Source organism: Scyliorhinus torazame, chromosome 14, assembly GCF_047496885.1.
Source record: "Scyliorhinus torazame isolate Kashiwa2021f chromosome 14, sScyTor2.1, whole genome shotgun sequence".
Classification (NCBI taxonomy): Eukaryota; Metazoa; Chordata; class Chondrichthyes; order Carcharhiniformes; family Scyliorhinidae; genus Scyliorhinus; species Scyliorhinus torazame.
Window position 1 is genome coordinate 31,625,019 of NC_092720.1, and position 23,513 is coordinate 31,648,531.

The 23,513-nt window shown below is 48.3% G+C and overlaps 1 protein-coding gene across 1 annotated transcript in view; it reads left to right on the plus strand.

Moving 5' to 3' along the window:
- The window catches only part of LOC140389282 (phospholipid scramblase 2-like), a 48,550-nt gene that overhangs the window by 20,275 nt on the left and 4,762 nt on the right, over nucleotides 1–23,513 (plus strand). Inside the window, exon 6 of the mRNA XM_072473463.1 lies at nucleotides 12,543–12,704. Coding sequence (XP_072329564.1) covers nucleotides 12,543–12,704 — 162 coding nt within the window. The remainder of the gene's footprint in view (nucleotides 1–12,542; nucleotides 12,705–23,513) is intronic.

Below are 23,513 nucleotides of genomic sequence, written 5' to 3' on the forward strand. Positions count from 1 at the left end.
TTCTGCTAAGCAGATAGGGCTAATATCACTCCAATCTGTTTTTGTCAGGAAATAAGCATTCGCCGAAACACTGGGTTTATGTAGACTATGTCATAGATCCTTGTATGTCAAATACCAGGGGCGTCATTCTCCGACCCCCCGCCGGGTCGGCGAATGGCCGTTGGCCGCCGTGAATCCCGCCCCCGCCCCCGCCGAAGTCTCCGCTCCCGGAGATTGGGCGGGGGCGGGAATCCGGCCGCGCCGGTTGGCGGGACCCCCCGCTGGATTCTCCGGCCCGGATGGGCCGAAGTCCCACCCAGGAATTGCCTGTCCCGCCGGCGTAAATCAAACCTGGTATTTACCGGCGGGACCAGGCGGCGTGGGCGGGCTCCGGGGTCCTGAGGGGGGGCGCGGGGCAATCTGACCCCGGGGGGTGCCCCCACGGTGGCCTGGCCCGCGATCAGGGCCCACCGATCCGCGGGCGGGCCTGTGCCGTGGGGGCACTCTTTCCCTTCCGCCTCCGCCACGGTCTCCACCATGGCGGAGGCGGAAGTGACTCTCCCCACTGCGCATGCACGGGAAACTGACAGCGGCCGCTGACGCTCCCGTGCATGCGCTGGGAAACTGACAGCGGCCGCTGACGCTCCCGCGCATGCGCCGCATTTCCGCGCCAGCTGGCGGGGCAACAAACGCCATTTCCGCCAGCTGGCGGGGCGGAAATCCCTCCGGCGTCGGCCTAGCCCCTCAATGTTGGGGCTAGGCCGCCAAAGATGCGGAGACTTCCGCACCTTTTTGCCGGCGCGATGCCCGTCTGATTTGCGCCGGCTTTGGCGCCAGTCGGCGGGCATCCCGCCGTTGGGGGAGAATTTCGCCCCAGGTTTCTAAATACAAGTTCAAGGACCGCAAAGAAAAATGGGAGCACTCTCTCTGTTATGCACCACCTTGATTTCATGTTCAATTCCTGGGGCTGGTTTAGCACAGTGGGCTAAGCAGCTGGCTTGTAATGCAGAACAAGACAGGAGCGCGGGTTCAGTTCCCATACTGGCCTCACTGAACAGGCGCCAGAATGTGGCAACTAGGGGCTTTTCACAGTAACGTCATTGACACCTACTTGTGACAATAAGCGATTATTATTATTAAGTCACGAGAATAGCCATTGACACAACAAGTCCTAATGCAGACACATGTGTTACCAACTAAGAACAGGCTGGTAATTGTGGACATGTTGAGGGAGAGTGCTTTTGTAGTGGACAGTAACTTGAACATATCAGAGGAGTAGATGGAAGTGTTGATTCCTGCGAGTCACCATACACAAATGTTTATAGGATAGATGCAGGTGAGGAAGGCAATTTGGCATCTCTTAGCTCATCCATCCAGAAATACACTACTCTCGTCCCACCGCAAATAATTCTGGATTATTCAATAATTCCACCTTAATTGGGTTGATTCTATGAGTCGCTCATGTGAATGAAAACTGCCTGATGTCAGATTTAAATTTTCTTTTGACAAGTTTAAACCTCTACATTCTTGCTGTACTGTCAATTATGCTCTCAGTTGATTTTACAATGGGACAGGACGATCCTAGAATGGAACGCTGGTTGAAAAAACATAACTTTTATTTAGGGCACGATTTTACTAAAAGGGAACAAAGTCCCATAGTGAGCATGTTTAGCCACGTGTTCCCCAGTGCTCGCAGCACCGAGAAGCACAAGGCAATAAAACTCCACTTGTGTTTGATAGGGGGTTTCAGCGGATGCCAGACTGGCAGTGCCTGGGTGCCCGAGTGGCACTAGCAATGCCAAGGTGCCACCCTGCCCAAATGCACCTGGGGGTCTCCGATCTCCTGGGTGACCCCCATGAGTATTGTTCCATCTGGTCCCAATTTCTGGAAAGCAGTACTGAACGGCGCTCACCCGCGCTCTCCAAGACGAAGGGGATTGATCCCACGCCACGCACTTTAAAGTTAAACTAGCTGCCTCGCTTTAATATGCAGATTTGGTCAAATGTGATCTCGCGAGGCGTTGCGAGCCGGGTAGATACTGCAAGGCTGATCTCCTGGCTTCTATTGGCCAAGCTGCACCGCAGCGAGCTGCTTTCGGGCGCAGCATAGCCATAAAATCATGCCCTTATTTTTTTTCTATAACATGGAGGAACAGAGTCACAGCATTGCTAATTAGTTTTAACAACAATAAAAAGATTTGTTGAACATGAAAACATTAGATTATGATACAATACACCTTTATTCCCACCTTGGCTTAACATTTACATACATGTTTTAGGATTAACATATCAAAGTACCTCTTTGGTTACAATGGTCTAATTAACACAAAGGTCCTTTTTAAGCTCACAAAACAACTGTGGTCAAATACATGCATTCCACTCTGAACCCGAATTAGTGTCTGTAGGTTTCTCCTCAGAATCATCCTCCCAGATGATAATTGTATGAGAGTTTCCAACTCCACTCCAAATAACATGCTTTAAATTCTACTCTCATAATTTCATAATAATACCTTCCCTTCGTGATTTGCATTCTGAACCAAGTCCAGGTTTTTGCAAATGTGACTCTTTTAACCAACCCTCCACTGCTCTTTTAACATCATATCCGGTCCAGGATTTCACACCACTGCCTTTGAGCTTTCTTTTGCCTTTACTGCTTTTAGACAACTCCAGATCCAGTCACCGATTTCCATAGTTATTTCCCATGCTCCACAGGCTGTAATAAAATCTCACAAACCTGAAAATCATTTCAGATATCCTTCTGGCATGTCAGCCTTCTCAGCAGCTCAGTCTGCCTTTGCTGAACAGTGCTGTGTTCTAGTATCTTTGAGGAGGAGGGATTTCATGTGAGATGGAGGCTGTTTATTTCTATGTTCAAAGATGTGTTTGTCTCCGGCGAGTGGCTGGGGGCGGAGGGGGGGTTGGTCGGGGGCAAGAGAAGCAGCGGGGAAAGGGGGGCAATTTTTCTTGTGATTTTTGGGGGAGAGTTAAGTTAATCAAGGTTTAAAAAATGACAAAAAGTGACAAACAGTTTGTACTTTGGCTGTGTTTTTTGGCTGGTTGCCTGACTTTCTTATTGTGCTTGGAATGAAAAATGTTTTAAAAAGGACATATTAATCACATGGAGCACAATCCATTCCATGAGCACTTGACCAATGCCAGGCCCTGGGCAAGTTGTCAGCTGGCGTTTCGTCAGGAGGCATTTTTCTTTGTAGCTTCTCTCAGTGATGGTTTGCAATAGCCTTCGTACAATTCTCAGGGTCATGGGGCTGAAATCATGTAGGTCCCAAGTCTACACAGCTGGAATGGGAATATAATTGCCCTGAACCATTTTATCCTTTATAAATAATTAGAGTGGGAAATTGTTGATGGTGATGGACAAGACTATCAAATAAGGAGTAAAACAGGCTATTGGTTTGGTACCACTTGCCTTGAGATATCACTGAAGACAATTTCACGGCAAATGATGCTGTTCTCAATTTCTACAGGCAGTGGCCGCGATTCTCCGGAAAGATTTCTAAGTGTGGTAGCGAGAGGGTACTGCCGCGAGCTTCCCGGCACTCTGCCCAGCGAGGCCGGCAATGCAATTGAACATTAATTGGTCCACTTAATGAGGCCCCACTGGCTTCACGCCGCAAATGAAGTCTCGCCAGCTGATTTACTGGGACTGCGCTCGCCAACCTCCCAAGGTCGAACAGCACTTAAGCTGCTCTTGCACAACCAACCCCACTCAGCTCGCAGCCAAGACGACCGGCCCCAAGATTTGGAGACGAGGACCTGAAAAGGCTCCTAGATGCGGTCAAGGCCGGAGGGTTGGCCTGTTCCCCCAAGGGTCCCAGAGAGTTAGCCACTGGCAGCCAGTGCTGCCTGGGAAGACGTGGCAGTGGCCAGCAGCTCAGGCAGCGTGATCAGGAGGACGGGCTCCAGTTCCGCAAGAAGGTCAATGACCTACATCGGGCCGCACGCGTGAGTTGACCCCCCCCCTAAACCTTCCCACCCCCACGCAACAGCCCCAACCTTCCATTAGCCCCTGAACCCTCCCTTAGCTGACCCCAACTCTCTCTTAGCACCCTTCCCTTTGCCCTCAACACCCCCTTCACCCACCAACCCTTCCTTCGACTATGCGACTATGCCCTCTCTGTATCTCCGCAGGAGAAACTGTCCCTCAATCGTCGGGAGATGGCTCAGACTGGCGACACGGTGCAGATATAAGAATCCTCACGGCCTTTGCGGAACGGACCCTGGAGGTGACGGGGGTGGCCGAGGACAGGGCAGCCACCAACGCGGAGGTCGGTTCAGGCTGCAGAGGTGAGGATCCACCAGGCCCCACCCGGAGGATTTGTCAAATATGAGTTATTATTGCCATACAGACTGACCCATCCGTCCCACTGATCACAGGTTCCCCCGCCCCCACCAACCTCCCAGGAGAACACCTTGGAGGAGAGCTCCGAGGATGCCCCAATCATTGCATCATGCTCACCCTCCACCAGTGCAGTGACATGCACTTCGCTGAGCAACATTAGTGGTTAGGCCTCTGGGATACATTCTGGTGAGCACCATACAGTTGCTGATGTACATCAGCTGGAGGCAGGAACGCCCAGGCAAGACAGCAGTCAGAGGACTGCTGGATCCCAGGACCCAGCTGGGTCCCAGTCAGATGCTGAGCCTCTGGATCAGGTTTACTCGGAGCTGATGCAGATGGTAGTGTTTAGCCGGGACATTCAGAGGAAGATGTCAGCGACACTCCAGCAGGTCCTTAGCCGATTGGAGGAGTCCCATAGGCTACGGGAGCAGGAGATGTCGCTGGCAATGCGTGGCCCCGAGGCCAACACGCTAGGGTGGCGACGGCAGGGGAAAGCCTGGTCCACAACGTCAGCAGCATTAGTGAAGGTGTCCAAGACGTCGCACAGTCGGTGACGGCCATGGCTGAGGGCCTCGGCAGAACGTCCAACTCACTGGGGTTGGACGTTCTGATCGAGCACCAGGCTGACATTGATGAGGTTCTACGGGACATGTCCCGCTCTCAGATAGGAATGATCGAGGCGCTGCGGAGCTTGTCCCAGTGGCAGGTGAGCATTGCCAACGCGCTGCAGAGCATGGCCCAACCATTGAGGAGCATCGCCAGGGCGTCAACACCATGGTGCAGACATTGCCAGGGCTGGCAGAGCCAGATGATGTTGTGGCAGCTGGGGCACAATCCAGCTGCCCCTCTGTTCCAAGGTGAATCCCAGGGCCCTATGGGTACCGGCCAGGAGGAGGGAATACAGGGTGACAACCCAGACCCACACTATGGACTGGCAGCGTTGCCGCAAGCTCCCTCATGTTCCACCCCTCTGACAAAGCCACATCTCACAGTCAGCACCTAGAACAGGGCCCCTGTGTATGAGCCATCATCAAGTGTGCTGGGACCACCTGGCCCCAGAGCAACCAGGTGACGCCCGCCACGGGCATCGAAGGTCACGCAAAGTGGTAAACAGGGGCTGGTTTAGCACAGTGGGCTAATTCGCTGGCTTGTAATGCAGAACACAGCCAGCAGCGCGGGTTCAATTCCCGTACCGGCCTCCCTGAACAGGTGCCGGAATGTGGCGACTAGGGGCTTTTCACAGTAACTTCATTGAAGTCTACTTGTGACAATAATTGATTATTTTAATTTTTATTATAAACAGCTGACTGCCTCTCCTCTGATGTACATCCCGGGGGTACACCTGGATTTGGGAAGTGCTCACTTAACCACAATTGCCAATTCCCTATCAGCAATAGCCTTCAACCGCAAGACCAGAGAGCTCCGCGGTCAGTGGGAGTTATGGGTAGTCAGACAGGCAAGGACTAGGGTTGCCACCCGAACAGGAACACACGGTCCAGGAGTTGGCATGGAGGACCCACCATGGTTGTCCCCCCTAGCAAAACACAAACCCTCAGCCCTGTTCCTCCCTCCAGCCCCAATACCCCCAGCCCCACATGGCGGCCCACCCCCAACCAGGACTGCACCCCTCGGCTGCACCCCCACCCACTTCCGAGCACAGGGGCAGCATGTCCAGTGGCCCCGACTCACTGCCTGTGAAAAAAGATGGCCACTCCCCTCCTCGGCTCCCCACAGCAGCACTTCCGCCAGGTTCACGTTTTTCAAAAAAGAGTACTAATCGGCGCCAGTGTGACCACTTGCTGGGGAGGATGTTGGATATGGGGTGGCTCCCGTTAATTGTATGGGAATAGGGCTTAAGTGGTGATTTTTCATTTTTCGCCATGCTACGGCGAGATCCCGATTTCGCCTCCGGAGCGGGTCAGTTTGGCGCCCTGCACGGTTCGCATTTTTGGCCTCTCCAGCTATTCATTACCTCAATATGCTCTCACTCGAGCGAAACGAGGCCACTGAATCACGCCCTATGTCTTCGTAGAGGAGATATTTCTTGCCTTGATAGAAGAATCCGTGGCCTGTCTGCCATAGATTGTGCTGCCGATATTACATGGTTGTTAGACTAGTCATTTCCTTTAACCTACACACAGTTTCTGTAAAGGTTTTGCGTTCAGGTTGACAAGCCCCAGACCTGTGTCAGCATGTATAACCACGTGAGGAACCCTTGCAACAGAGCTATGTTTCTTATGTCATGCTTTACTATGAACAGCAAAGCCACTCGATGGGCCAAGGACAGAATAGCTCAGGAATTAAGATGGAACTTGGAAATTACTTTTAGCCCAACCATGTTTAATGCGAGACATTATTCTTGCTGTTGTATAAATGAGTGATAAACCCACCTGAAACGTTGTGATTTACGTTAAAAAAGAAAACAAAGCAGTGTCAGAAGCAAAATTCCGCAGACGCTGGAATTATAGGATAAAAACAGAAACCTGTTAAGCTTCACCTGACATGCTGGGTATTCCGGCATCTTCTGTTTTCACTCAAAGGAGTGTCAGGGCTGAAAATTGGATATTGGATTCTGGGGTTGAAACGTTGGCCAGAATTTCCCAGCCTCCCCCGCACACCCCCCCCCCCCCCCCTCCAACAACCCCTCCCCCCACCCACTCCCCACACACAACCCCCACAGGGCGAGGCCAGACCCATTGAAATCTCTGTACACATCGGCGGGCCGGGAAGTCCCCCCCCCCCCAACATGAAGAGCTGAAACTTTCCAGCTGTTAACTCTGTTTTTCTCTCCTCTGGTGCTGCCAGGCCTGAGAAGGTTTCTCAGCAACTTCTGTTTTTCTATTCTGTCAGGGATGCGCGCGCGGGGCTAATAACTTCACCAGTAATTTCTCGGCTAAAATTCCTTTGAAATAGAGTGAGGGGTGATGGGAATTGAAGGTGCTAACACGATGCCTTGAGGTAATTGGGGCTGGTAATGGGGGAGTGGCGGGGGGGGGGGTGGAATCAGAACAAATGGTGCGTTGCCACACTATATCATGGCAGCTGAATTGGGAATGTTTGTTATTGTTATCACTGCTTTTCTCCTGTTATTGCAGAGTCCTCTGTTCTTGTTTCAGATTCAAGAATCTGCAGTAGTTTGCTTATATTTATGCTTATTAATGTTACTGGCAACAAAGGGAAGAAATGTGGTTTATTTTAGTCTTGATGCACTTTTCTTTCAAGAACATTGAATAGTTAGCCTTGTCGGCTCTCATCTTTAAGTTTAAACAGCTTGGGTTACACCCCCAGAGAGTGAAATATATAATCTCAGCAGATGGAATTGTCGCCACCTGAACTTCATGGACCCGTTGCCAATCATTGTGTTTAGGATCCAGAAGTGAACCCAAATGAGCCTGATTCTTTCCAAGTTTCGACATATCGTGTTGTATGGTGGACAGCGTCGACAACTCCCAGGTGAATTACGGGCTTACTCATCCAAGGTGTCCGAATTTTGTGTGGAGGATGGAGTCCTGCTTTGGGTTAGTCTGTTATCGTCCTAGAAAAAGGGCCTCAGTTTGATCCTGCAAAACCTCCACGACGGACGCCAGGGGGTGTCAGAAATGAAAATATAAGCGCGCAGCTACGTTTGGTGGCTGGGCCTGGAAGCTGACATTGAACAGTTGGCCCAACAATGTTCCACCTGTCAGGGTCACCAGATTCTCCCGCCAGTCACGTCCCGCCACCCTTGGCAATGGCCAGGGTGGCCATGGGCTTGCATGCCGATTGTGCCAGGCCGTTCCAGAGGGTAACGTTCCTCCTCCTAATTGATGCCCATTCCAAATGACTGGAGGTCCACAAGATGGGGGCGACTACTTCCAGGGCTACGATCGAAAAGTTACATTTGTATTTTTGTGCCCATGGCATACCCGAGCAGTTAGTCATGGACATCGGAACATGTTTTACGAGCGAAGAGTTCTCGGGGTTTCCGAAGGTCAACAGGGTACGACACATTCGGACTGCCCTGAACCACACAGCTTCGAGTGGGCTAACGGAAGGGTGGTCCAGACATTCAAATGCTCGTTCCGAAAACAGTTTCGGGGTCAATGGACATTAGGCTGGCGCGGCTCCTGTTTTGTTTTAGGACCGCCCTGCATGCCATGACAGTCGTGGCCCCGGGGCTGAGATACTAATGGGATGGAGACTTTGGACACCCCTCAGCATGATCTTCCCTGATATTGACGGGAAGGTGCGCCACAACCAAGATCTGCAAGGGCGTTGCCCTGTCCAACTCCGACCGCCCAAGCTCTTTGTATCAGGTGACGCAGTGTATATCAAAATTTTGCAGACGGCGCCCAGTGGATCTCCAGAACCATAATCCGCCAAACTGGGCCAGATTCCTACCAAATACAGTCCAGGGTCAAGTAATGCGTCAGCACGTGGATCACATTATGTACAGGTGACCAATTCTTCCTAAAATTCCCTGTGAATGAAATGTTCTTGTCCTGCTGACCCTGATGCCTGAGCAGGCCAGATCAGAACCACTTGGTTAAGGTGCCAACATGAGAGAGGTCAAAGACACATCAGACATGGAGAGCCAACTGTCGGTGGTCCCTGATGGAGAGTCCACAGTGCAACATTCTCTGGCACATTCCGTATCAGTCTTCCCGTCGGAAGCGCCTTTCCGGTATATACTGTCCGATCCTGAGCCACGGGTGCACGATGAACAGCCAGACACTCAGCAAAGTTTCTCCTCATCTCTGTCTTAAACAGTCTACCCCATATCCTCAGACTGTGATCCTAGTTCTGGACTCCCATGCCATCAGGAACAGCCTTCTTGCATCTACCCTGTCTAGTCCTGTTAGAATTTTATAAGTTTCGATGAGATCCCCACTCATTCTTCTGAGCTCCAGCGAATACAATCCTAACCGATTTAATCCCTTCTTATCTGTCAGTCCTGTCATCTCAAGAATCAGTCTGCTGAACCTTTGCTGCACTCCATCTATAGCAGAACATCCTCCCTCAGATAACGAGACCAAACTGCACACAATATTACAAGTGTGGCCTCACCAAGGCCCTGTATAATTGCAGCAAGACGTCTCTGGTCCTGCAATGGAATCCTTGCGCTATGAAGGTCAACATGCCGTTTGTCTTCTTTCCCAATTTTACTTTCATTCTGATGTCAGCTGAAGGGGTTGTGAAAATGAAAATCGCTTATTGTCACAAGTACGCTTCAAATGAAGTTACAGTGAAAAGCCCCTCGTCACCACATTCCGGCGCCTGTTCGGGGAGGCTGGTACAGGAATTGAACCCACGCTGCTGGCCTGCCTTGGTCTGCTTTAAAAGCCAACGATTTAGCCCTGTGCTAAACCAGCCCCTGTTATCTGGCATCCAGTAAAATTAATACATTATCAAGTAAGTCAAACAGCTAATTCTCACAGGCAGCAAGCCAGGAAATAAAAAGCACTTTATCCTTCACTGGTGAATCATTTTTTGCACAGCAAAATAAAGATTGGGACATGCACATGGGATTAAGGTTGAGCTTAAATGTAACAAACAAGTTCAACATTTTTTTATTATGATTGAAAAATGTGTAGTTTTTAAAAAATCATATTCGAGAAATTTGACATTCAACAAATAGAAGATTACTTTTTCAGGACCAGAGAGGTTGTTGATGAATAATTATAAACTCATTATGCCATTAAGAACCCATTTACACTTCATCCAATGTGGTATAATATGATTTAGGCTTCATATGATAATAATCTTTATTAGTGTCACAAGTTAGCACAATTGCTTCACAGCTCCAGGGTCCCAGGTTTGATTCCCGGCTTGGGTCACTGTCTGTGCGGAGTCTGCACATCCTCCCCGTGTGTGCGTGGGTTTCCTCCGGGTGCTCCGGTTTCCTCCCACAGTCCAAAGATGTGCAGGTTAGGTAGATTGGCCATGATAAATTGCCCTTAGTGTCCAAAATTGCCCTTAGTGTTGGGTGGGGTTACTGGGTTATGGGGCTAGGGTGGAAGTGTTGATCTTGGGTAGGGTGCTCTTTCCAAGAGCCGGTGCAGACTCGATGGGCCGAATGGCCTCCTTCTGCACTGTAAATGCTATGATAAGTTAACACAAGTTAACTTCATTAAGACTGCAATGAAGTTACTGTGAAAAGCCCCTAGTCACCACATTCCGCCACCTGTTCGGGTACACAGAGGGAGAATTCAGAATGTCCAATTCACCTAAAAGGCACGTCTTTCAGGACATGTGCGAGTAAACCGACGCACCCCTGGAGGAAACCCACGCATTCACAGTAAGAACGTGCAGACTCCAGCCAGATAGTGTCGCAAGCCGGGAATCGAACCCAGGTCCTGGGAAGCTGTGGGACAACAGTGCTAACCACTGTGCTACCGTGCCACCCATATAGCGAGTCTCACAGTATAAAAGTGGATGTTTTTGGCATTTCAGCTGATTTCAGAAGATTTCCTTCTGCGGGACCTTCAACAGTGCACCCTGTGAGCTTCCAGGAATCATTGGTGGTAATGTCTGGATTTCAGCGTGTCTGCGCTGTGCAGACAACGGAGCTTGACATCAGGTTCTCAGTCGCAATGGTAGTTAATGCTGCCAATTTTGCCATCGTCGCAACTGTAAAATCGAAGCCTTTGAATTGAATCATGTGGCACAGAAGGCGGTCAATCGGCCAGTTGTGTCTGTGCCAAAACTTTGAGCGCACTATATGAGTCCCAATCCCCTACTCGTTCCCAAAACCCGGAAAATATTTCCTTTTTCAAATATTTATTAAATTATTTTTTGAAAGATGCTCCAAAACATGCTTTCATTCTGATGTCAGCTCAAGCGGTTATCTGCTACCCAGCGAAAGTAATATATTGTCAAGCAAGCCAAGCAACTAATCATATTGAAGAATCCACACAGACAGCAAACCAGGAAGTAAAAACCACTGATTGTCTTTCACTGTTTATTCATTTTATGGGCGGCAAACTAAAGATTGGGATATACACATGGGATTATGGTTCAAGCTGAAATATCACACCACCACCCTTTCAGACAGTGCATTCCAGACAATTCACTGTGCAACATTTTTATTTCGTCTCACCTCAGCTTTTCTTTTGTTAATTGCCTTAAATAGTCCTGCTCTCAGATAGGTTCTAACTGAGTCGTGAAGCTCTTGGATCACTTACTGAGGAGAGGAGTTGAGATGGCTTCATGTTGTTTTCCTCTTTTATTATTGTGGTACCTTCTATTGGTGCAAGTAACCACGGGTAAAAGGATGAGTCTGCCCATACTGGAGAGTGGGGAAGAGAAGGGAGCACCTTCTCCTATTGGGCACAGGTAACCTCCACTGGGCATCAACCCAGAATTCAGAGTCTTCCGCCTCCAGTGTTGGAGTGGATTGCAGACTCTGTACCTTCTATTTCAGGGGTGGGTAAACTACTGAGTCACTGGTCAATGGATGAACGTGGATCGCCCTCTGGATATAAACACAGTGCTTAGCATATTCCAGTCTCTACTCACCAGGTCTGCCTGGAGTGGAGCTTGGACTTTATACTGTTTGACTCAGAGGTGAAATATCATTTCCCTCAATCAAATGAAGTGGGCATTTATCTAATTCCTCTTTATGGGATCTTGCTATGTGCTGATTGGCTTCTGCAACAACCTACATCACCACAGTGACTATACATCAACAGTAGTTAGTTGGATGTGAGGCATTTTGCGACATCGTGAAGACATAAAAGGTGCCATACAAATGCAAGGTTTTCTTTTCAACTTGAAGTAGCATGAATACCTTTTTTTTAACTCAAACACAGGGTCTGAATGGCGCCGACTAGGCCAGCGCTATCTCTGATTGCCCTTGAGAGGATGATAGTGAATTGTTTCTTGAACCTCTGCAGTCTTTGTCCTGTTTGGGAAGCAGTCCCAGGACTTTGACCCAACAACAGTGAAGGAACTGTGATATATTTCCAAGTCAGGATAGTGAGTGACTTGGACGGGAATTTCCAAGGGGAGGTGTTCCAATGAATCTGCTGCCCTTGTCCTTCTAGATGGTAATGGTCATGGGTTTGGAAGGTGCTCTCAAAAGAGCCTTGACGAGTTCCTGTAGTGCATCTATAGATGATACACACGGCTGCCACTACGCATTGGTAGTGGAGGGAGTGAATGCTTGTGGAAAGGGTGACAATAGAGGTCTTGCATTGATACAATTTTTATTGTTTTATTACAGATTAAAAACCTTGATGAATCTAAAACAATTGGGAAGATAGCAAAGAACTGGAGTGGAATGCTTACTGAAGTTCTCACAGATGTAGATAACTTTGAGATTGACTTTCCAATGACATTGGATGTTAGGATTAAAACCACTCTGTTGGGCGCCTGTTTTTTAATTGTAAGTATGAAGGTTGTGGGGAAGCATGTGGCCAATTAATTGGCTTGATAGCAGAAATGAGAGAGTTGAATTACAAAGCAAGATGAGTCACCAGCAGCTTGTCAAACTAAGATTGCGAGAACATTTAGTAAAAGTGTTCAAAATATATTTTCTTTAGAAATTGAAGGGGTAACCATAGATTATTGTTTCCATTGATATGCATGAATGTCCTTGCCCTCCAGGTACCATGGGCTGGATTCTCTCCCGGCGGGATACTCCATTGCACCGGCAGTGTACCCGGAGGCATGGGGTGGTCACAATGGGAAATCCCATTGGCAGGTTGTGGGAACGGAGAATCCCGCTGCTGGCGAGATGCATCGCCCAGGAAAATGTGTCTGGCAGATCGGAGAATCACACATCCTGGGCTAGATTCTCCGTTTTGGGGACTCTGTGACTAAGGCCACAGGTTCCCCGTTTTGCTGGGGGCTAGCAAGCAGCTATCATAGAGCTCACAGCTGTAGCTGCCAATACTGCCCCCGCACTTCTGTGTCAGAGGCCGTGCATGCACACGGCGGCGGCCTCCAGCGGCCACACTGTGCTCCATGGCGGACTGCCGAAATAGTGCCCCGCATCGGCCGCTCGCACGCCCCGGACCACTCGCACAAATTGTTCCCAGCCCCGAATGAAGCCCCCCCCCCCCCCCCCCCACCCCGCCTGCCGATCGGCCCTCCCTGACTGTGGCGGCCCCGGACTGAGTCCGCAGCCGCCACACGAGGATCATGGACGGTTGGACCATGTTAGAACCATGCCGTCGGGAATTTGGCCGGTTGGGGACGGAGCATCGCTGGCCGGGCCTCAGGCAGTGATGTGAGGCAGTGGATACTCGGCACGGCGTATTCCACGAGTACACTGATTTTCAAGGGGCAGAGAATTGCAAAACCGCCGCCGGTCCAGACTTCATGCGGCAAAACGGATTCTCCGCCCCAAAGCTGAACGTGATTTCGGAGTTGGGGGGGGGGGGGGGGGGGGGGGCGGCGGAGAGTCCAGCCCCATGTCTTTTAAATGAAATGAAAATCGCTTATTGTCACAAGTAGGCTTCAAATGAAGTTACTGTGAAAAGCCCCTAGTCACCACATTCCGGCACCTGTTCGGGGAGGCTGTTACAAGAATTGAACCGTGCTGCTAGCCTGCCGTGATCTGCTTTAAAAGCTAGCTATTTACCCCTGTGCTAAACCAGCCCCTGTTACAGGTTGCTGTGACAGGAATTACAAACTGTTTGGTCACATTACAAAAACACCTACTTCAGTGGCCGACAAGTCATGAAGTTAGATTTGAACCCAAAGATAGAGAACACTGCCACAGTGCCACAGGACCTGCTGTGCACAGCACTACGCGTTGAATCAAAGCAGTTGGTAAATAAAAGAGGAAGTTTAGGGAATCTTTCTCACAGAATGTCGCGGGTGGCGAATTCACTGCAGCATTAACGAAAGATACAGGACCATTAGTTGAAGAAGAGGACTGCAAAACCATTTGAGGAGACAGCAAGAGAATGGGATTAGTTTGGGCAGAATGTAAGCGAAGTGAACACAATAACGCAGCTCTTGGGAGAAACCTAGAGATGCAACAGATGGAGGAACGGTGTATAGACTTCTGCCATGATAAAGGTTTGGGAGATTTTAACACTGCCTGCTTGGTTCTTTGCATGGTGTCAGGCACTTTAAGTTGCTAGGGGAACTTAACCGCTGGGTTATTAACCCAATCTATTTTGACCCAATCTTCTGAGTATCTGATAAGCACACCTAACAGAAGCCACAGAGGGGTCTCATTAAAAGGTCAACTTTCAAGAGCCTATGATTGTAGCCTATTTTAGCAGTGGAGCTGCCATATTGTGGTTTTCCTGTAAGAAACCTTCCTGTTTATTTCCTTTGTTCCCATTTATTTTATGTTACATTATTATTTTTGTCCTTGGACCCATAATTGGAATGTGCCTTTAAGCAGTAAACTCAAGTTTGAAGCTGCCTGCTTGTCAGGACACTATGTACCCAGGTTTTGTTTTTGGAAAGGAGAAGTCAGATTCCTTGGTACCCAGTGGGCCTTAGGAACCAGGTTTGGAGGAAGCCAGACTGACTGGTTTGCTGGCAGCCGGTGGGTTGGCCAGGATCAGTGTTCTGCCCGACAATGGTCAATGATTGGTTCTGAGGTGATGCTTTCTGAGAGAACTGGTTTAGACCATGGAAGTGAAAAGAACGCTCTCTCTCACTCTCTCTCTCTCTCTCTCATTGCTGCTTGCTGAAGTGAAAGAATTGCTCTTTTGTTCTGAAAGCAATGGGTGCCCAGCGCATCCTTTGCTGTGAACCTGGAATGGTGCTGTATCTGCAGAGAAGGTAGACAACCATGCCAGAGAAAACAATCTCAAGCCTGGAAGAAGTATCAAAACGTGAGCGGAACTAATTTCAGAAAGATACTAAACGGGCAGCACGGTAGCACAGTGGTTAGCACAGTTGCTTCACACCTCCAGGGTCCCATGTTCGATTCCCGGCTTGGGTCACTGTCTGTGCGGAGTCTGCACATCCTCCCCGTGTCTGCGTGGGTTTCCTCCGGGAACTCCAGTTTCGTCCCACAGTCCAAAGATGTGCAGGTTAGGTGGATTGTCTACGCTAAATTGCACCTTAATGTCCAAAACAGGTTAGACGGGGTTACGGGGATCGGGTGGAGGTGTGGGGGTAGAGTGGAGGTATAGGCTTAGTTAGGGTGGTCTTTCTAAGGGCCGGTGCAGACTCGATGGGCCGAATGGACTCCCTCTGCACTGTAAATTCTTTGATTCTATGAAATCATCCCAATGCTTCAAAGATCTTTATCCTTTTTGTTATTTATTAATATTTTCCTTCCCTTTCCACCACCCTTTCCCCTCTGTGTTGCTTGTGTGTGCGTGTGTGTAGAGAGTGGGGGCCATTGGGAAAGGGGATTTTAGATAGTCAGTTACATTTTCTGTCCATTTAATTACAATTCTGTACAAAATAAAAGGTTACTTAGGTTAAAGTTACAAACCTGGTGACTGCGGTTTAAACCAAATAAAATCAAATTTTACCTATGTTGCGACTCCAGGGCAAATGGGGCTGGAATAGAGTGCGCACTAGCTCAGGGTGTTGCGAAATAATTTACGGGATCGGAGTAGGAAACAGCGCCGATTTGGGGTACAGTCTATATTGAAGAGGAACCAGGTTTTTTAATAGCATAACAGGATGGGCCTGGAAACTTCTAAGGCCTGTCTTCAGTTGGAAGACTTGTCTTTGGTTTATTTACAAGGGCTTCGTAAAGTTAATTGAATTGGCAAAATAATTAAAAGTGGAGGTGCCGGTTAAAGCTAAGAAGGTAGAGTATTAGTTGTGGGCTTGGATCTATTAGAAACACAGGAGAGCCCACGAGTAAGTAGTCCCAGAAATGTAGCTTCAGAAGCATTTTCTGGTGTGGGAACCTCTCTGGGGAGGAACCTATCTGCAGTTTGATCGAGCATGAAAGGGAAATGAGGAAGCTGGAATTGGAGGAAAAAGCAAAAGAGAGGAAATTTTTTTAAATGAAGATACGGTGAAAAGATGAAGAAAGAGCTTTTCAAAGGGAAATTGAAATGAGGAAATTGAAAGATTAGCAATTAAAAGATTGGAGTTAAAGGTAGAAGTTGAGGAAAGTCAAGAGGGAGGAGTAACCCTTCCCAGTCCAAATTCTAATAGGAATATGTTTAAATATGTCCACGCCCTGCCAAAATTTGAGGAATAGGACGTAGAGGCATGCTTCATGCATTTGCGAAAATAGCAACTCAAATGGAGTGACCGAAGGAAAAGTGTATATTACCCACACAAAGAAAACTGATAGGCAGGTGCAGGAGGCTTAGGCTTCCCTGTCAGGTGGGTGTCTAAGGATTACAAAAAAGTAAAAAAGACTATTCTGGGTGCATATCATACGAATCCCTACAGTGCAGAAGGCAGCCATTCAGCCCATTGAGTCTGCACCGATCCTCGAAAGGAGCACCCCAACCAGGCCCATGCACCCACCCTATCCCTGTAACCACACCTAACATTTTTGGACACAAACGGGTAATTTAACTTGGCCACTTAACCAAACCTTTACATTTTTTGACTGTGGGAGGAAACCAGAGCACCCGAAGGAAATCCACGCAGACATGAGGAGAATGTGCAAACTCCACGCAGTCATTCAATTGAACCCGGGACCCTGGCTCTGTGAGGCAGCAGTGCTAACCACTGTGCTAGCCTTGAAGGCATGTTGGCAAAAGTTTCAGAATTTGAGGAAATAGCTGGGACAGAGTTATTTTGAGCAGAACAGCTTTCCGTGGTCAGTACACACATTGGGCGTTGAAACTACCTATGAAGCTCTGGAAGAAATAATTCTCTCGGAAGAAGTTAAGAATTCACTATGTTCTGTGATAAGAACGCCTGTTGAAGACCAAAGGCTGATGACTGCTAGACAAGCAGCAATCATTGCTGATGATTATGAGCTGATCAATAATCTTAAACCTTTGTTCTGTCAATCCCAGAATTTTAAAATGACAGGGAGTGGGAGAGGGAAAGGAAGGCAGGTAGCCTAGGCAAGGAATGGATAGCTGGAAATGCTTTGAGATATCCTCAGACTTGTAAGGAAGGTTCTGAGGCTGGAGGTGAGGCTCGAAGACCAAGGTGTTACCTTTGCAATAAAATGAGGCGCATTTGTTCAGCATGTTGGAAGTTGTGTGGCAAGCCCATGGGACTTGTTGTGATTCATAAGGAGGATTCTGAAAAGGGAATGAAATTGGAGAATACTACAGAGCAGACTGCAGCTCTAATTTGAACTAGGAGACCTGAGGTAAATACTGCTGTTGGAGCAGGTAGGGCGCATGAAGTAGATGGGAGATGTGGAGGGTTTTTGTCTAAGGGGAAGATCAACCCATTTTCATCCGATAATGCAGCCAAACCCATAACTATTTTAATAGACATAGGTGCTATGTAAACTCTCTTATTGGAGAGGCATTTGGTTTTCTCTCCAGTGAGTTCAATGAAAGCTGAAGTGTTAGTGAATGGGATAAATGGGGATTATATCCCAATTCCATTGTATAAAGTGCAATTGGAACGTGATTTATTATGAGGTCCAGTAGTTGTCAGTGTGGTTAAGTGGTTACCAGTCGATGGAGGAAATTTACTTTTGAGAATGATTTGGCAGCAGTGAAGGCGATAGCTTCACCCATGATAACTGAGAGTCTGAGGGAAGATATGGGGCGGGATTCTCCAACCCCCCCACCGGGGGGGAGAATCGCCGGGCGTCGGCATGAATCCCACCCCCGTCCCCCTCCCAATTCTCCTGCCCCCCAAAAACCGGCCTGGCATGAGTCACGCCACCCGCCTCAGGGAATGGCGGAGTCCGGCGCGACTCAATGGGCCTCGGACCTGTCCGGATTCTCCAGCCCGTGATGGGCTGAAGTCCCGCCCGTTCTATGCCGGTCCCGCCGGCCTAAATTAGAGTTGGTCCCATACCGGCAGGACCTGGCGGCGCGGGCAGGCTCCAGGGTTCTTGGGAGGTCGCGGGGAGATCTGGCCCCGGGAGGTGCCCCCACGGTGGCCTGGCCAGTGGTCGGGGCCCACTGATCCACGGGCGGGCCTGTGCCCTGGGGACACTCTATTCCTTCCGCACCGGAGGCCGTGGTCATCCGCCATTCCCGGAGCGGAAGTGAATCCCTCTGCGCATGCGTGGGGATGACGCCAGCATGTGCTGGCGCTCCACGCATATGCCGACTTGCGCCGGCCGGCGGAGGCCCTTCGCTGCCGGTTGGCGTGGCGCCAAGCCCCTATCCCGCCGGCAGGCGCGGCGCCAATCACTCCGGGGCGGGCCTAGCCCCTGAAGGTGCGGAGGATTCCGCACCTTTTGGGGCAGCCCGACGCCGGAGTGGTTCACGGCACTCCGTCCCGACGGGACCCCCAACCCCGCCGGGTAAGGGAGAATCCCGCCCATGGAGTCAGAACAGTTACAGGAACATTTGCAGATGTTTTTTTCATCATGTGTGATGACCAGAGCAATGGCTGAACAAAGTAAATCACCAGAGATTGAAGTCACATCACCACTGGATGGTGGAATGGCCTAAACTATCCGTTAGGGTGAGGATCATAAAATCCATAGAATCCCTATGGCTCTGAAGGAGGCTATTCAGCCCATTGAGTCTGCACTGACCCCTGAAAAGAGCACAACCCCACCCTAGCCCTGTAACTCAGTAACCCCACCTCATCAGACTCTCAAAGTCATGATTAGGGCCTATTGCCATGAATATCCAACGGATTGGGAAAAGGGATTGGATTTTTTTCCTGTTTGCCACCAGAGATTCTCCGAACAAACGTACTGGGTTTAGCCCCTTTGAATTGGTCCTTGCCCATTAAGTACTGACTTCATTAAAGTTGATGCAAGAGAAGGTTTGAAACAAAAATTTTGGATTATGTGTCCATGTTTCTGGAAAGACTCACAGGAGCTTGTTAGGTCGTCCAAGAGAATTTAAACATTTCAGGAGCAAGAATGAAAAAGTGGACAGACAAGCATGACAAGTCCAGGACATTCCAAGCTGGAGGTGAGGTACTGATATTGCTTTTGCAGGGTGACACTCTAAGTGAAATTCAGCAACCCCTCTCAGGTAGTTAGGAGAGGGAGTAAGGTGACTTATCCAATACATACTGCAGATGAAAGGAAGACGGAACGATTATGCCACATAAATATGTTGAAGAAATATCATCATAGAGAAGAAGACAGGAATGAACTAGTGTGTCAGGTGGTAGAAGCAATGGAAGAGGTCAGAGATAGGAAGACTGAGGTAGGAGGAGAGCTCGACAGTTCACCGAGTGACACCCCTGAGGTACGACTAGCAGATAGGGTAATACTATAATAGATGGTGACTGAGTTTGCATACTTAGGGAAAGAGCAACAAAAAGATCTCATAAGGATATTGTAAAAGCAAAAGGAGGTTTGTAGGGACGCGCCGGGGTGCACTACGTTAACTGAACATGTAGATGTAAGTGACTCCAACCTGATAGAACAGTTTCCACATCGACTGAACCCACAGAAACTGGCTCGGATAGAAGCGGAAATCCAATACATGTTGGAGAATCATTTAATTGAGCTCAGTAAGAGTACCTGGAGTTCGCCGGTCGTGTTAGTACCTGAGCCGGATGGGACAACCGGTTCTGTGTAGACTACCGGAAGGTCAATGCCATCATCAAAACGGATTTGTATCTGATTCCCAGGTTGGAGGACTGTATCGCTAGGATAGTCCGTGTGTCATTCCTTTCAAAGATTGATTTGTTAAAGGGGTATTAGCAGGTTTCTTTAACAGCCAGGCCTAAAGAGTTATCCACCTGTGTGACACCAAGGAGATTGTGTCAGTGTAAAGTGATGCAGTTTGGATTTATAAGGGCACCAGCTACATTTCAATGACTCATACATCAAGTAGTGGCTAGGGTGCCTAACCGTGTGGTCTACTTGGACAACGTGGTGGTTACAGTGACACATGGAAGGAGGATGCAGGACAATTGGAGGAGTTAAAGAATCACAGAAAAAGTACAGCACATAAGGAGGCCATTCGACCCATCGTGTCCATTGTATTTAAACCTCATCACTATTCTTAGAATTCTTAGGTTTCCCCTTTACGGAACAAGGGTCAAGAGATTCTAAATGGTGGACAGGGATTCACACCCCCCGACTCCTACACAGACGTAAGCGGGTGCTATTCAGGTCAAACTAGTATTTCACGTTATTCCACAGGGTAACCCGTATCTTTGTAGAAGAATTTTATCTACTTGCCATCTAGTAGCCTCGATCCTGGGTCCTGCGTTGCTAGATATGTAACGTAGACTTTTGTAATAAACCACTGTTTCAGGTTTAAACTTTAAGCTATTTTATTTTTTCCTTTAAAAGATAAAATCACTGTCGTTACAGAAAAGTAAAAAGATCTTGCTTCTGGATTCTCCTGGTCGGTTGATCAGACCTTCCAGGGCCTCCTCGACAATCTCTCCTTTATCTGTTGGTCTCCTCCCGGTTGTTCTCCGGTTCCGCTCGGCTTTCGTCTCCTGTCAGTCCCATGTATTGAAATCACCCTGCAGGCTGAGAGTGAGTGACTGGCTGGGGGCGATCTAGGATATATATCACCTTTAAAACAGCTTTGCTGATTACATGACATTATTCTAAAGTATTTTCTTCTGCTCCTGATCGCAATACCTTTTTGTCCATGTGCTTCCACATCAAGTACTCATAATATCATGAGAGGGCCTTCATGTTAACCTGACCTTGGTTTGCCAGCTGACTGGCAGGGAGATTTCCTGTGAATTATTCTGGGGCATTCCAGCCTTTCATTCCCTTATCTTTTGAAAGTATTGTATTTTCTTGTATTCTTAAATGTTTCAAGTTATTCAAAATTAAAATTCTGACAATTCCAATCAATTGCTTGCTAAACGAATTAACTTCTATTGGAGGGTATAAAACTCATAAGGGCTGGATATCTGGTTACAGCATGAACTGCTTCCTTATCTCAAGGCGTGTGTGATAATGGCTGTCAGCCTTCTAAAGAACCTTTGTCTGCAGTTAACCCTTCGAGCGCCTTCTGCTATTTCATTTTAGCATTTCATTACATTTACCTTTATGGGATCCTTTCTGTACTTTGCTTTTTCTCATGTTTCTTGGGGGGTTTTCCATCAGACCTTCATGTTTCAAGTGACATCTTTGCATTTTTCTCAACACCATGCCAGCCTGAAGACAGCCAGGTGCCCTTTCTAATCCTACCATCCTGCATAGCCCTGGAGCTTATAACACTTACGGTGCAGATCCAGGTACTTTTTAAAAGAGTTTAGGGTCTCTGCCTCCACCACCAACTCGGGCAGCGAACACCCATTACGCTTTGCGCAAAAAAATTGTTCGTTATGTCCCCTCTACACCTTCTGCCTCTTATTTTGAATCTATGTCGCCTGGTTCTAGAATTCTCCACCAAGGGAAACAATTTTATCCTGTCCACTCTATCTCTTCCCTTCATAATTTTGTACACCTCAATTAAGTCACCACTCAGCCTTGTTTGTTTCAAAGAAAATAACCCCAATCAATCTAATCTCTCCTCGTAGCTGTACTTTTCTAGCCCAGGCAACATTCTTGTAAACCTCCTCCGCACTCTCTCCAGAATAATTACATCCTTCCTGTAATGTGGTGACCAGAACTGCGCACAGTACTCCAGTTATGGCCTCACCAGTGACTTGTACAATTCCAACATTATATCCTTACTTTTATATTCTATCAAATTATTTAAATTACTGCAGTTGGCCAATTTAGTCATGAATTCGGCAAAAAAGCGAATTTGCCAAAGCAAATGTGACCTACCTAGGGCATGTTGTGGGATAGGTATGAGTGGGATCCAGAACAGGCAAGGTAATGGCTGGATTTACTAGATTTCCCCCTTCCCAAAATGAAAAAGGGAGATTTTGAGGTTCCTCGGCACTTGCGTGCTTTCTAGAAAATTTGTACGTAATTTTAGTACCATAGCGGTAGTTTTGACTATTGTAATGCAAAAATGCAATGGTCTGCAGAATTCCAAACATCTTTTGACAAATTGGGGGCCATATTAGTGAGCAACCTAATGTTGGCCATCCCTGATTTTTCCAAACCCTTTAAAATGGCCATGGATGCCAGCGACCCGGGGGTGGGAATAGTTTTCCGACAAGATGACAAGTCAGGAACAGAGAGACCGGTGGGATATTTTCCAAAGAAACTAAGTCTGTGGCAAAAAAGGTACTCCACCATTGAGAAGGAAGCCTTAGCATTGCTACAAGCCCTTCAGCATTTTGTAGTTAATGTCCGGCATGATAATGAGCAAAGCCTAGTCTGTATGACCATAACCCTCATGGCAGGAGGACCCTTAGACAGTTGACCACCAGCTTCCACCGCTACCTGCTTATCCCCACCCAGTAATAAAATCAGGGTTCACGCCCAGCTTTGACGATCAGGCTACAAAATTATTTAACTATCTTCATGTATATTAGAGGCAGATGGTAGTGTCATGGTGGAGTAATAGGGCCAGTAATCCAGGGACACAGGCTCATGCATGAGGGACATGGGTTCAAATCCCACCATGGCAGTTGGTCGAATTTAAATTTGATTAATAAATCCGGAATTGAAAGCCCGTCTCAGTAATGGTGACCCATATGATACTCAGCCAGAAGGAAAGAAGTTTCAATTACAGAATTAAGGTTGAAGTGAAAGCATCAGTTACAACATTTCTAAAATATCAATTCTTAAGAATTATCATGAATGGTAATACCCCCATATGACCTTCGCATCTCAGGGTTAGGGAGAAGCGGCAAACGGCAATTTGAATCGCCTGCTTCTGCATAGATTCCTGTGGCCCTTACTGAAAACAGAATGAGGGAGGATGAAATCAAGTTCAACATTTTAAAATTCATTTATGTGGGCATTGCAGGTGAGGCCAGCATTTATTCCGCATCCCCAGTTGTCCTTCAGAAGTTGGCGGTGAACTGCCTTCTTGAACCGCTGAAGTTCCTGAGGGGTAGGTGCGCCCACAGTGCTGTTAGGGGGGGAGTTCCAGAATTTTGACCCAGCGACAGTGAAGGAACGGTGATTTATTTCCGGGTAGGGTGGTGAGTGATTTGGAGCGGAAACTCCACGAGGCGGTGTTCCCAGGTGTCCATTGCCCTCGGAGTTCCTCCCTCCAGCTGATGGAAAACAACATGTGTGCCGTGAGCACCAGGAGCCTCTTCACTAAAGTGCCCAACCGAGACGCGCTCCTCTGGGGTGGTGGAGGGTGCTGGT